The sequence below is a fragment of the Aulostomus chinensis genome, chromosome 13 (genome assembly GCF_037954235.1).
Source record: "Aulostomus chinensis isolate RoL2024-O1b breed Wild chromosome 13, RoL_Achi_v1.0, whole genome shotgun sequence".
NCBI lineage: Eukaryota > Metazoa > Chordata > Actinopteri > Syngnathiformes > Aulostomidae > Aulostomus > Aulostomus chinensis.
In genome coordinates this window covers 18786268-18801117 of record NC_141332.1, presented here as the reverse complement: position 1 = coordinate 18801117, position 14850 = coordinate 18786268, and the positions used below count along the sequence as shown (strand labels likewise).

General features: G+C 40.9%; 1 protein-coding gene and 1 long non-coding RNA gene across 7 annotated transcripts in view; both read right to left on the bottom strand.

The window, feature by feature from the left end:
- Positions 1–4850, bottom strand: part of LOC147251307 (uncharacterized) — a 79177-nt gene extending 74327 nt beyond the window's left edge. For all 4 annotated transcript variants that reach the window (XR_015118914.1, XR_015118913.1, XR_015118912.1 and 1 more), the window contains exon 1: positions 4674–4850. This is a non-coding gene — a long non-coding RNA (uncharacterized LOC147251307). The remainder of the gene's footprint in view (positions 1–4673) is intronic.
- A 3961-nt stretch (positions 4851–8811) lies between these two features.
- fgf13a (fibroblast growth factor 13a) overlaps positions 8812–14850 on the bottom strand; it is a 97690-nt gene continuing 91651 nt past the window's right edge. For all 3 annotated transcript variants that reach the window (XM_086221877.1, XM_086221879.1, XM_086221878.1), the window contains 2 exons: positions 13850–14048; positions 8812–10732 (listed from right to left, as the gene is read on the bottom strand). In XM_086221877.1, coding sequence (XP_086078003.1) covers positions 10596–10732; positions 13850–14048 — 336 coding nt within the window. In that variant the 3' untranslated portion in view covers positions 8812–10595. The remainder of the gene's footprint in view (positions 10733–13849; positions 14049–14850) is intronic.

Below are 14850 nucleotides of genomic sequence, written 5' to 3'. Positions count from 1 at the left end.
GGATATTAAAAGTGCTCTTGTTTTGTTGGGGAAGATATCGGACTACATCTCTTAACTACTGTTTTCACACGGTTCATCAGCAGTGATACCATGAAATATCAAACCATTACGGCACACATTTTATGACCGGATCTTTGATGAAGCACTCATCTGCCTTATCTGTCTGCTCGGTGCAGCTCTGCACACTGTTTTCTACAGACGGTGATGAGAATTCTCATTGATGTTCCCTCCAGCTCTGTCATTTGTATCCTTGCAGGTATGCTGTACGTTCTACCTCTTTTTTTGGGGGGGTTGAAGGGGCTGGGCTGCAGGAGTATACGATGCAGGGGAGAAAACTGGAAGCAGAAAGCCCCCCCTCTATATACCCGTTCACTAAATCTGTCTAGTGTGCTGTAACAGGACTGAAGAAGAATGCATTTATGCTGCAGAGGCTTCATAAATATTTGATGCGGCTCCTGCCTGCCTCTCACTGCCTGCCTTATTGCTCGACTGCAAGCTACCACAGAGGTGAGTGCTGGTTGTCTGGTTCTCTCTCTCCCTATTACGTAACGCCTGACCTCATCCACTGCAGTGAGACGAGAGTTGGGATTCCCTCCCGCACATGGAAACAAGCAAGTGGGAGAAGTGGAGGGGAAGGAGGGAGAACACCGTGTAACACAGAGAGGAAAATATAACTATTAACAATAAAGATGGAGAGACGGAAAGAAATGGGAACGCTAATGAAAATGATACGATGGAGTCAAACAAGAAGAACGAACAGCTCTTTGACTAATAAAACATATCCTCTGTTATTCACTGATTGTGTGGCTGGTTACTGGAGAACGCGGCACTGGATGACACGATGAGTCAGACTGGGGGGATGAATGGTATACCCAAGTGTTCCCTCTAGTCTGAAGGGAACGACTTGGCTCCACAAAACTGAGGGTTGAATAAATTGAGGTTACTGAAGTAATTCCAGCCGGACTCAAAAAACAAAAAAACTAAAAAAAATGAAACATTATTGAAGTGTACTTCTCTTGCATAATGTCGCATGCTGGTTGTTTGGACAGCTCAATGAATTTGATTTCAAAGGTGTTTTGTTTTGTTTTGGGTTTTTTTTTTTTTTTTTTTTTTTTAATATGAGGCTGCAAAATTAATTGGTGGTCTCCAGTCCGTGACTGCAGTAGCATTTATTTTAACAGTAATACCAGTGTTATATTAAAGATGTTTCCATGTTTATATATTAAAAAATTAAAAAATGGCCGGAGGGAAATAAAAATAGAATAAATGAGAATAAATATGGTTCACACACAACTCACAAAACGTCTGACTCCAAATGTGTCATAATAACTGGGATGTTCACGTATTACGGAAAAAAACAGCAACCAATTATATAACATGGTTTTTCTTTTGATCGATACGGAGAGGAGAGGCTGAGCAGAACAAACAGGAGAGTGGGGGTACGACCTCAGACGGCGGTTACTATTTGAACTCAAAATATCAAAGTATCCGAAATGTTGCTGATCCTGCTGGGTTTGTTTGCTGCGAGTAAAACAACAAACTGACACCGAAAACTCATAAAGCCGATGGAAGCGACGGAAGACGTAGAAGACAGCTTTTTTATTTTTTATTCCATAATATGTACGACTCCCAATAGGCTGAGCTTGGAGTTTATTTTTGATTTTACTGAGCGTGTTCACAGAAATACTACAACTCTATTTTAATAAATCTTTTTTTTTTTTCCCGACGGTGTAACTTCAGCGTGTTTTTCATTTGAACTGAAGAATAGCCTAAATCACATCAATAGATTTTTTTTTTATTTATTTATTTATTTATTTTTTAGCAGAGCTTCTCGGTTGCGTAAATGTTCATTCAGCATCTCTGACAGTAAACATCAGGCTTTGCTGTCAATACAATTCAAAAGAGCCTCCTGCCAGATGACATTTTCAATGACATTTAGTAATCCTTCAGGAAAAGATGAATGGTGGACAAGAGATACAAATTCTCTCCGGACGTTGACCTCAGTAGACCACAATATAATCCAGCAAAAGACAAAAGATGATTTCTCCCTGACGATGACTGATCACATTTAAATGGTAGTTGCAACATCAGTGTTGCAGGACACCCAGACAACACGTCAACAAATGTGTCCTTTCTAGTACCTTCATATTTTCTGCCATTTTGATGTTTCCGTATCATTTGAGATATCTCATCTTTTTATTTTACTTTCAAGTGCGCAGCAGCACATCTCATCCATGTCACACTGGTCAGATGGATGCATCAGCAGAGCTTGCTCGCTCTCGCTCTCTCTCTCTGTCTGTCTCTGCATAATTGATGGTGAGTTTTTTTTTGTGTTTTTTTTTACTTGCACAGACATCTTTAAGAGAAAAAAAAAAAACTACATCTCTGACCGAACACTGACTGATGAGGCTTGTTATTTTAGTTGTCCAGCAGGAAGAAAGAGAATAATAATCATTGTTGGCTCTTGACATGAGCCATAATTCACATTCAAAGCTACTCTCTTCCATGTTAATAACTGGAGATTATTCATTAAATTAATGGGTTGCTGTCTCTCTATCTGGATTATAACAATGATAATCTGACTTTCCTGGCTGAGATATTTGATCACTCATTCAGTGGTGGTAACTCCCTCAGGATTTCATGTTGCTGCATCAACCATTTATTTTCCTGCATTCAGTCTAATTACTCCACGTGTATTTATATAATCTTGGACATAATGAGGGGTCTTGTGCAAAACCTGACAATCCAATCCATTTTGAAATATCCTCCAGGTCCAGATGTGCTGCAAACCTCTGGCATACTGTATGACAGGTGTGCAAATTAATGTCATCGCTGGATTTGGCTGAAGTTGCTCAAACCAGACAAAAAGCTTTTTAAAAGCAGATTTTCTTTCAGATTTTGTGTGATTTGTTATACCGAGTGGTGTCATTTTGTTATCTAACACCGACTCATGCCGTCACTAAAAGCTTACCCAATGATGCAATTTCCCTGTCTAGCCAGAGGTCTTTGGATGTCCCTTTGGTCTCCGGCCCAGCAGCTGTGACGTTTGAGATGTAATAACCTCACATGAAATGGGGAGGCCAACCTGGAAGTTAGCATTGCCACAACTTCCTGAGTCTTATGTTTTGCATAATAGAATAATCTCACTTTTATGATTTTTGAAGCACCACACCACAGATATGCGACTTCAGCATCCCCACAACCAGCTTTGCGCTTTGTTTGAACTCAGCGTGATGTCATATATTGGCTTGATAACCTCTGTACTTTTGTTAAGCCACTTATTGTGTGTGTGTGTGTGTGTGTTTCTACTTTTCGCCACTCCTTCTACTGGAGCGTCGTCAACTGGGGTGTGACGTCACTTCTGGTTCTGAGGTGGCTTGAATGTTTTATGCCACAGAGCAAAACACGAAAACATCTTCAGCTTGTGTCAAGCTCAGACCTTATTTCAGAAATGTAGCCACTAAAAGCCACTTATAGAACCTACAGTGTTTGAGCTAAGAGAACAGGACTTTCAGAATTGATAATTCCAAGTATTAGAGTTTATTCCTACCTGGAACTGAGGGAAACTGCACACAGCACTGTCCACAAAGTAAATGAGCAATATTATTTGCAGTCTTCCTTCATCGATCTGCTTCTCAAGTGTGCCCCATTATTGGTGAATGAAATAAAATAAATACAAGGCAGCAATTATGATCCAGAGCAAAAAAAAGCCCCGTTGAGTGTGATTGAAAACCAACTTCATAACCTCTTTGTGTGGGGTTTCTCCTATGCTCTGTCTAAAATGTGTAATTTTGGATATTAAGAAGAAAAGTTATTCCATTTTCTACATTTGATATGAATGTACTGTAAACACCCTCAAATCAAAGCCGAAAGTCTGCACTTTAACTGCCGCAGTCAGGGATTCATTTCAAATTCAGCGTACGCGAGTACAAAACCCACACAACAGCTAATGTGTTGTGAATTTGGCATTCCATTGCATTTCCTTTCAAGGTCTTTCTCAGCAATAATAACATCAACAACAGGGTGGAGCTCACATCTGTGACAAACAATTCACATGAAACCCAACAGTAGCCTGAAGATGAAGCGACACCCCAGCAGTGCTGCGGCGCCGCACTAATGGGGGAAGCAGTGATGTCTGCTGCTATTCATGGTGGATGTTATCAGCGTTCTCTGGCTGTCTTACGCATCTTCGCTGCCTGTCCCTGGTGCTCTGATAAGCAGAGGTGCAAGATGCTCTCCGCTCAGCCTAATCTGTGGAGAACAGAGATACAGCCTCTTCTGTGCCAGATAGAAGCACATTGGTGATGGAGGACAAATGGAAGCGGACTCTATTTAGACTCTCACAGGGGCCCTTAAGGGATCCTGGCACCTTTTGGGGCAAGCTGAAAGCATTTCATCCAGTTTCATCACTTTTGTTGACCCCCACAACCACACACATTTGTGTTTTCCTCAACATACTTGGTTGGCAATTTTTAAGTATCGCATTGCTAAAGGTTGATAATTTGGCAAAATTACCAAAAGATAAAAAAAAAATAAAATAAAATAAACACAGTTTCACCAAGAAAATCGTTTTGTTTTGTTTTGTTTTACATTAGCTGGACCAGGCTTCCTCTGTTCTTTCTTTCGAAAAAGAGGAAGATGGGAGATGCGAACCTGTTAGGAGGTTAACTCACATGACTGGCCAGGCCTCGGCTGTCGGCGTCTTCCTGGATATTCCCAAAGTTGTATTCGTCTCCAAAAGTTGCTGGCACCGAATCATTCTCCTTCTTCTAACATTCGCAGTTCAACTTGACCAACTGAGATTAACTCCTCAAGATCTCTCTCCATTTCCTGTAGATTGAAAGCGGCCATGATGCCTCTCCTTTTACTCTTGTTTGTCGTAGCTACACTTGTAATGTTGCCTATATCGCTCCCTTCTGATAAAAATGTGCATTGCAAAGCCCAGTTCATGTGACTTCAAGCAGTCGAGTTAGTTTAACATTTAGCATTTTCCTTTTTTCTATCTATCTATCTATCTATCTATCTATCTATCTATCTATCTATCTATCTATCTATCTATCAACTCATGTGTCATTCACTTCTGCTGTTTCCTACCCAGGTCTTTGCTTCCCGATTTCCTGATCCTAACTGGTCCAGTCCTAACGACTGTATCCTTATCTTCAAAATTCCCAATTCTCTCTATTAACATCACATTTTCTCAGCCCCCCCCCCCCCGAATCCTTCCAGAGTTTAGATTTATAAGCATTCTTTTACATGTGTTACCTTGAAGTTTGTTTGTTTGTTTTGTTTTTTATATATATATATCCCATCTAGATATGGACTTGTAAAAAAATGAACATAAAGCTTCAAGTTCAAAGAGACCAGGTCTTCGCTACACATCATTTCCATGTATCCCTTTCATCTGCAAATAAGAAGAAAATTAGGTCTGGATTGTCAAAACAGATAAAGAAGGAAATTGCTCTGGCGCCAAGAAAGAAGTAAATGAGCGCTGCAGCTGGACCTCGTGGGAGGCCTCTGCTTAGACACTCAATTAAATTCACTTGACTTGTCTTCTTCCGATGGTAGTAAAAGCATCAATATCTCTCGGAGGCTTTACTTAACTTGGTTTGCTGTTTGTGTGCAAGGAGCAAATAATTCCAACTTGTTTTATAATTAAAGTAATTTCATGCATTGACTTCTTGATGGGCAGGTGGAAAATTGTTTCTTGTGTAATACATTTAATTTGACAGCATTGTAAGAATATAATTATAAAAGGCAACATTGGTAACATCGCCATTATGAGGCCCTTTTTTCCACTCTCTTTTAAAAAAAAAAGCCCCTGCTCACAACCGTCATTGTTGCAGGAAGCTTTGAATGGTTAAAGGGCTTAATTAGCATTCAGTACCGGGTCAAATGACCCTGCAGTAGCGATGGGGGTATTTATTGGCTCAGATTGGCATTGATATAAACACAAACGCCACATGAACCCCATAATTTGCAGCCTGCTTTCGCCACAATGCTATGACACATCTTCTCTGACATTGTATGGACACCCAACCGCTGTCACAACCCTCCATGCTCCATTGCCAGGCTTCATGATTGTGATGGCCCCAGACAAGACGTGTTTTATGATCGCTAACATTGAACATGTATAGACTCATCAATTGCAATACTTGCAGTAATTCCAAGGTAACATATGGCATCAGGACTAAACGTTAAAGGATGTCGATCAATCCCAACATTAATTTGTATTTCTTTACAGTTAAGTCTTGCAAAACTCCATGTTGAGACGATTGTGAGGGCGACAAAGACACGGGCAGGAAGGGAGAGAGACCGAAGAGAAGGCCGTCAAGCTGCTGGCTAAGGCTCGTGAGTTACAGCGTTCACAGGTACACCGCGCTCACATACATATAACAGCTCCGTGACACATGATCGCACACTGGTCTCACTTAAGATCTCAAATCCTTACACACTGGAGTGCTTGACGTATGTGTGTGTTTGTGTGTGTGTGTGTGTGTGTGTGTGTGAGAGAGAGAGAGACAGAGAGAGAGAGACAGAGAGAGAGAGAGACAGAGAGAGAGAGAGAGGCACATGCTACTATTTTCAGGGGGCCTCATGAAGACTCATTAGTCTGGCCAAGAGAAGGGGAGATTGGTCAGTGAGTGACAGAGAGGGAGAAAACGAGAACTACCAGGAGGGAACTTGGCTGCCTGTCACAACGCCATCCCTGAACAACAGCCTCCCTTTAATGAATTGGACTGTCCCATGCTAATGAATGAGGTCTAGAGATGGGCAAAAGGAAATGAAGGGAGTAGAGGGAAGTCAGAGTACATGAAGGATGAAGTAGCTCATATTAGGGCCAATATTAGAGAGGACTATTAGTTCTCCTGTCTCTGCTGGCAATAGGCGTAATGAGGCAGTCTCCAAAGACCAAATCGATGCCTCCTCTTCTTTCTCACACTCAAAGGATGAAGAGTGAGTGTGTTGTCTTTTTTTAACCAGAGCTCTCTCTACTTTCACAGTACAGTAATACCTGGTTAAGGCATATTTTTTCGATGTCACCTCCCTCAACTATAATGAGATGAATCGACATTTGTGAGAAAAAAGTTTAGCCATCTGTTGTGTTCACGCCATGTGATTGTTTACAGGACATTTCAAAAACTGATAGATGGCTTTTGAGTAAATTGTAATGGAAAGATAGATATTAGTTTTCTTTGTTTATGGTTTGAGGGTCTATGTGTTAAATGATGACACTCAAGACAGAAAAATATATACCTTTTTGCCTTCAGTCACTGCATTATTCTGTTAATGACTGCCAGAATGTTGCAATGATGTCCATCCATCCATCCATTTTCTACCGCTTTTCCTGTTAAGGGGTCATGGGGGGGCTGGAGCCTATTCCAGCAGCCTTCGGACGAGAGGCAGGGTTCACCCTGGACGGGTCACCAGTCCATCACAGGGCCAACACATAGAGACAACCATTCACTCTCACAGTCACACCTACAGTCAATTTAGAGTATCAATCAGCCTCGTCCCCTCTTGATGTCTTTGGACTGAGGGAGGAAGCTGGAGTACCAGAGAGAACCCACACAGGAACAGGGAGAACATGAAGACTCACACAGAAAGACTCAGTACTCAAGCCAGGACTCGAACCCGGAACCTTCTTGCTGTGCGGCGACAGTGCTGACCGCTGCACCACCGTGCAGCCTACAGTGATATCAGGATATCGTATTCCGCACCACTTTTGATTAATTTAATACTTTTCACATTCAGTCGAAGTTAACTTCATCAAAGCTGTTGCAAAAAAGATCCTTTTTACTTTGAAATAGTTATTAAAGCTTTATTGCTCTACAAGGTCATTTATTCACCGCTTGTTTTTCCTGTTTATTTAATAGCACTCCATTGGTAGTTACCACTGTCTTGCTGCAAAATTCAAATTCAGAAATTCTGAATGGAATTGTACGGACTCAATTGCTCTTTATGAACTTTCCTTTTTTTTAAATTTTAGAATTCATGCAGCTGTGGGTTGTTGTGTTTTAACAGGATTTTCAAACAAGCAGTTATTTCATGAAAATGGAAGGTAATGTGTTTTTGAGTTCCACTTTTACTCAGAAAAACCTGCTCTGAAAACCCTTTTACTGTGCACCACTCTGCTCTCCATTGCATTTGCTGTCAGTTGAAATATTTCCTTACACGGCTTGTTGTCAGGTTCACATTTCATCACACTACACCTTCATCATTCCTGAGTGGAGGCGTAGACTTATCATGAACATAACCCCCAATTAAAGAAAGTGCTTCTTCCTGAGATGAGACAGTGAGGGAAGTGACCTTATTAAAAAGCTTAGTGGGTTAACACAGTGTCTTGCCATCATCCCACCTTGTCTTAGCAGGGACGGACAGGTCCAGGTAATTACTACCTTGTGTCATGTCCTTTCGGCACACATGATGACCACATCGCACTGATGTGTAAGGATTTAACTTGTCGTTGCGATGTGCTTCCCTAGAGAAGTTTTCTAATCAGTCTTTACGGGGGAAAAAAAGTAAAAACGATGGTGCTTGTGCTCCCGTCGTGATGCTACAACGCTGCAGCAGTGGATCCATTTTCATTTATGTAGTTTTCAGCCTCTTAAATTGAATTCTAAACGGAATGAACCCTATAAACTATAAACTCAGGCAATTAAACTCTATCCTGTCTTTGTGTTTTGTATTTTGGCATCAGAGAACAATACTTGGCATGAGAGGATTTGCAGGAGCGGTAAGGTGGAAAATGTTCATTATACAGAGTAAACTGTAGGACAAAGAAGAAAGTCTGACACATTTTAAAAGCATATCTTAATATAAACATTTTATTCAGTGCATTTTTGTGTATACAACAAATAATAAACAACTGGAAGTCATCAGACAGCCACAATATGTCTGCCTGCATATGTTGTTTTATCAGATTTAGCCTTGGTAGTTTGGAACACATGATCCAACATGGGTTAAGTACACATAGCCTACATCATGCAGCTCTAGACCAGAATTCCCTGCTTTCTCCCATGCAACAGTTAGGTTCACTTAATACAAACCACCTTCGGAGGAAACCAAGAAAAGAAAGTCTCCCTAAAGCATGTACCAGAAAGAAGTTATGTAGCTTAAGGGAAGAGTACGTAGCCCACAAAAAGGGTCCTTTTTGTACATAATTGTGTTTGTACATGCCCTGTGCAAGAAAGGGAAGATGTTAAATTTCTTTTTTCACTTTTACAAATATGACGTGTCCTATAAAATGTTAAGCCACCTAAAAGTCCACAGTATTCTTTTTTTTTTTTAAATATAGAAAATATTGTCACCACAATAAGTTACTCAAACACATAACAAGCGTCCTGGGAAGGGGCTTGCACCATATTTCTATGGTGTCAGTCAATAGAAGACAAAAAAGGATGGCGGGAGGGGGTGTTGAATTATGACACAAGCACAGAGGGAGGAAACAGATCACGGGGACAAGAGACAGACATTGTGACACAGTGGAAACAGAAGGGTATGGGGGGGCACTGAATAGTCATTTCATACCTCGGCCGTTGAGCGAATCAGCAACAAGCACGACATCAAGCACGCTGCCAACTTCAGTGTGTTTAAATCACTTCCTTTTTCCATAGTTGCTCTATTCCTCAAAAATTCCTTGCTTTCTCTCATCAAAATGTACAATGGAAAACAAATCCAGCTTTGCCTTTATACTGGCTTGGTTTTCATCGGCTTAAAGGGACACTCTTTCGTTCAGTCTTTGGTTTGCTGGAACCCCTTTCAATGGTGCAACAGCAACAAAAAAAAAAATACAAATACTGAACAATGGCAAGGGAAGAGAACAAGAGGGGACAAAAACGAAAACCAGTTACCAAATAACAAGCTCTCAGCTAATTCAGAAAATTAGCAAAAATCAAGGTGCAGCTGTGGCGTCGGAAAAGAAATGAAGAAAAAAACTGCAAGAGCCACACTGTACCTTTATATCTCAGGTCAGCTGAACGTAGGCTTTGTTTTCCCATGCTAGAGAGCTCAGTCTCTGAGCGTGTGCACTAGGACGCAGGAGAGCTACCGTCTGGCTGGCCGCAGTCCCAGCAGCACCAGGCTGCGCCACGCCAGGGAGTTTATAGGCTTTCTACTGACAGAAGCAGGGATGAGACAGAGAACAGGGCTCGTACCGTACTGCTGCAGCCTTGTAGACCTGGTTGCCCTGAATACCTTCTACCTTCCTGTCCCTGTCTGACAGAGTCACAAGTGCTTGGTGTCTACATGACCTAAGAAAACTTATTGTCCACAGGAAATGAATAAAACAAAATAAATATGAGCTAACTGGTGTGTAACCATCACTAAATGAAAGTGATAAAGGTAATCAACAAATCTCATAATTTCTTTTTTGTAATTCCAGAATGGTCTCTGTGCCGTAAGTTTCTTACTACTGATGGTGTTTAGAAATGGAAACCATAATTGATCAAGATGGTAACTAACAGTGCTTACTGATAATGTCAAGGTGTTGGTGTGTGGTATGTTGTAGCTAGTCCTGAACCGCTGTTAGAAGAGAAGGTCTGCTTGGATTCACGCTCTGCTGGAGGTAAGGGTTCATGGTTCAGCCCCAGGCTGGGCTACGTCGACTCGTTCTGGCTCACAGCTTTGCCTCCGTTGAGCACGGCTGAGGCACTGCGACTCTTGGTGGGTGTGCCACTACCGGAGCGGGAGAACTCTGTTAAGTCATGGAGGGATGGCTCTCTGTACATTGCCACTGTGGAGACAGAACATTGTGGTTAGACGGTCAATATTTTGTACTGTATACACTAGGAGAAAAAGCTGAAATATCTGATGAGGTGAGCAGTGTCCTGTCTTGATTTAGTATGAGATTTTATTCAAAATTCCCTGCAAACTGAAGACTCAAGAGACCACAGCAGATCAGGTTGGAGCAAAAGCCTACACTCACAGCACGGCATTATAAATTCAAGAGTTGCTAGTGCTTTGGCTTTGCTGTGTGTGCAGCATTGGCCCAATTTGCATCTCAGCAGCCACTTAAAAAAAAAAAAAAAACTCAACAAAAACAGTAATTTGAGGTTCACAGTATTTGGTTTCAGGATGTTGTCAACATCCTTCTGCCTAGAATGCTATTTGATGTTCATCCCTAAGGGAGTGTGAGGCTGAAACAGCAAACCCAGTCCTTCAGACACTTCACTTAGCCCAGCAGTTTTTGTTGGAGGAGCAATCCGGAGACCGTCCCTGTAAACACATCAATCAATAGCAGGGAAACTGCAGATGATTGGTACCAGTCTTGTTAGATCATACTGTATCATTCTAATGGTAGATGTCTGACCTCAGGAATATGGTGTCACTTCCAACACCACAGCTGATATTAAACATTAATCCACAGTAACAATCGTCCATCTTATCTTTGTGTCACCACTGACACACTCCCAATAAAGGCGGCTCTCTGTGGCACGCATCAAGACTTTCAAGAAAAATCGAAAGAGGATTTTCCTGTTGCATTTGAGTGATGTGAGCTTGACATATATATAAAAATATATATAGAGAGAGAGAGGCAGGCGACAGTGTGTGAGAGTCACAGACTGTAACCAGACGAGGTGTGAGTAATGGCTGCGGGAGACGCCATTGCCAATGCAGAGACAGCTTTTTAATTGGTGCCCTGTAACACCGCTGCCATTGAATCTTTATGAGCTGCTGGAACAAATTCCCCTTTACTTTTCTTTCTCTTTCATTCCCTTGAAAGCTCTTCCAAAACCCCCCCAGTTACATAAGAAATTCATATTTCATGAAAATATTTAGGCATTACAGCTGATGTAAAGTTAGCTTTTAATGCACACGGACTGTAGTTTTTGGGATCTGCTAGAGCTGCTTTCTCACTCGCCTACATCAATCCTTGATTTTCTCACTGACTCTCACTTAGTATTTCTCTCTCTCAGCATAAAGCACGGCGATCACTCTCTGGCTATTGCTCTTAAGTGTATTTGAGACCCCCCTGGAAGGCCAGTTAGCTGAAAGTGAAAGTTATCTCAGAGGGCAGCCACGGATTCCTAATAAGATACTGAATAGAGGAAATCCACCAAAGACCAAAAGAAGGGGAAAAAACAGTAGAAATTAAGGATTTGCCTAAAACTGGAACATCTAAGGTTGAAAACGCTCCTTTACTATCATATTACAGATAGATAGTTCACGCAAAAATGTACAATATTTTTTAGTTTAGTTTGTTTATGGAAATGATGCATCTGACTACTTAAAACTCTTATTTAGAATTTTTGGCTTGATTTTCTTTTGAAATAAGATCTTTGAATAATTTTTGTCTTTCTATTTACGTATTTAGTGCTTTCTTTTACAAAATAATCACATAATTGGATTCACAGAGATCTGTGAATCCAAGAATCTACTTCTGCTTCCCTTGTCCTGGGACTACAGACAGTAAAATAATCTAATATGGCAGCAACTCAACAAACTGCAGACTGATATAAAACATAATTAAAAACTTCAGCTGCAACATCTAGGTCTTGATAATTATATGATAAAATATGACAGACACTAAAACTTGACATGCACCAGACAAGAATGTAGCAGAGCTATAAAAAGTGTGAGATGTGACAAATCGTATCCACAAAACTAATCAAAAATCAACAATGTAGAGAAATTGTCCTCCATTGTCATTGTTTTTGTGGTGCAAGCCATTAATTTCCTACCGAGTTAAAAAAAAAAAATAGAGCGCTCTCCTTTCATCCCACTCACTGACGAGAAAACAGACTCAGTTGAAGGTAAATCAGCATCTTGTGGTAGATGAAAGACTGCGGCTTTTTCAAGACTTTCACTCTCCCTCGTCTCCAGAATTTTTTTCTTCTTCACTGCCACGTACCGCCTGGATGGGTGTGGTTCTCGAATGGAAAACAGAGCCCTGGTTGATACGATTTAATTGTTCTTACCCCTTCTGAGTCCAGATAATGGCTCAGCTCCCGTGTAACACTGTGACTACTGAGAAAGCAGCTCATGTGGCGTTTAGTAAAATATGCAGGGATGATATCAGCATTACAATGTGGATTAACCAACAATTTAGCATGAGCATATAAGTAAGAATTTATAGAATTGTTATGCTTTAATGTAAAATAAATGACATTTATTCGTGTTCTGTTCCAATAATTGAAAATATTACTGAAATTTGTATTCCAAAGATCCACATCCCCTATTCAATAACATACAACATAAAACAAAAACATAATGTGTGACATCAGCTGCTCTTAGGTCAGTTAAAAGCAGCTGCACATGACATTCATCAATAATTCCATAACCACCAGAAGAAAAATGGTCAAAAGGTCATTCATTTTCAACTTCAATCATTTTTCAGTGAGCTTGGTATTTTTTGCCCTCAGAGACAAAGTAATTAAGCTCAAGATGTTGTGTGGCCTGGAGGTTTGTGCGGAGAGGACAAATCGGAGCATTGCTGAGGCTCTCAAGTTGCGCACCATCGTTTACTGTAATCACTAGTTAGGGGTCGGACAGTGGTTGATTCTACTTGCTACATACAAGGATTCATTGTAACCAAAAATTCAATTAATTTGGGAACAACTTAATTAAATGATGCACATCGACAGGTAATGAGTAAGTCTCATGTTTCAAAACAACACCAAAAAAATTTGAATTGTTTTGTTAGAAAATAGAGCCATCGGGGACTTGGTACTTTTGTTATGCTGTTGTGCTTTTATGGTGGTTTGCTTTTAACTCATTTGAATTAAACTCTATTCTATTGACAAATATATTGCTGTTGTTTTATCGCCCCAGGCAAGGTCCCGAGCTTGATATATCGGAACTCAAACAGTCAATAACAGTAAACTGTAAAAGAGGAGCTGCACTGACTCACCTTTTAGAGGTTTGGGAAGGAAGTGGGCTGCTGGCTTGTTCTTCTTCACATGGTTCCCCTTCATGATTTCTCCTTCCTTGTTCAGACCGAGGTACCAGCCCCTGCCCGACTGCTGCTGACGGTATATCATGGAGGAGTATGTCACGTAATAATTCTCAAACACCGACTCCTTGAATTTGCACTCTGGTGTAAAGTGTTCCTGGGGGGGGAGGGAGAAGACAGAAGCAGAGTGTAGTTGTTGGACAGGAATTCACAAGGTCCTGAGAGTCTTTGATATCTTGTCATGAACGCAGGCAGCTGAAACGCAACAGTTCATTAACTGAAAGTGCAACTTAATAATGCCGCACATCCAACGCGGACACAAGAGGGGGGAAGAAACGATCCCTCTAAGTCTCAGTCCTCTGCTTTAAAATGTTTGTCTCTTGAGGATCTTTGAAATCGATTCATTCCATTTACTGCAGTGAATTATGTAGCACTTTATGGCACAGATAACAGCAATATGACAGACACAGAGGAGCATTAATAAAACATACAGGCAAGATAATGAAGATATTTTCATTTTGTTCCTGAAGTTGTTTATTATTCATGGGAGCTTCATTATCTTATGGAGTATTGTTTTGCAGTATTTTTGACTTTTTTTGGACGGCTGATTTATGACCACACCTTTAGATAACACACTGCACTGACCTTCTCTAAGCTTCAAAGAGGGATTTGCTTCTATGTGGATTTGCATGTAAGGTGTGTTTTCATGTTATCAAGGTACTTTCTCGCCGCTCTCTCACTAATGAACTAGTGGTGATGAGACTTCAAGAGGCATGCCATGTTGCTGCTCATCTTCGTAACTCCATATTGTGCAAGATCTCCCCCCTCCCCCTGCCCTTCCCGTGTGGTTTAGTATCCAATGCCTAGCAATTAATGCTACAACAGTTTGACTGGGCTTTATTTCCTCCGAGGCATGCTTTGGCAAATGTGTGTGTGTGTGTGTGTGTGTGTGTGTGTGT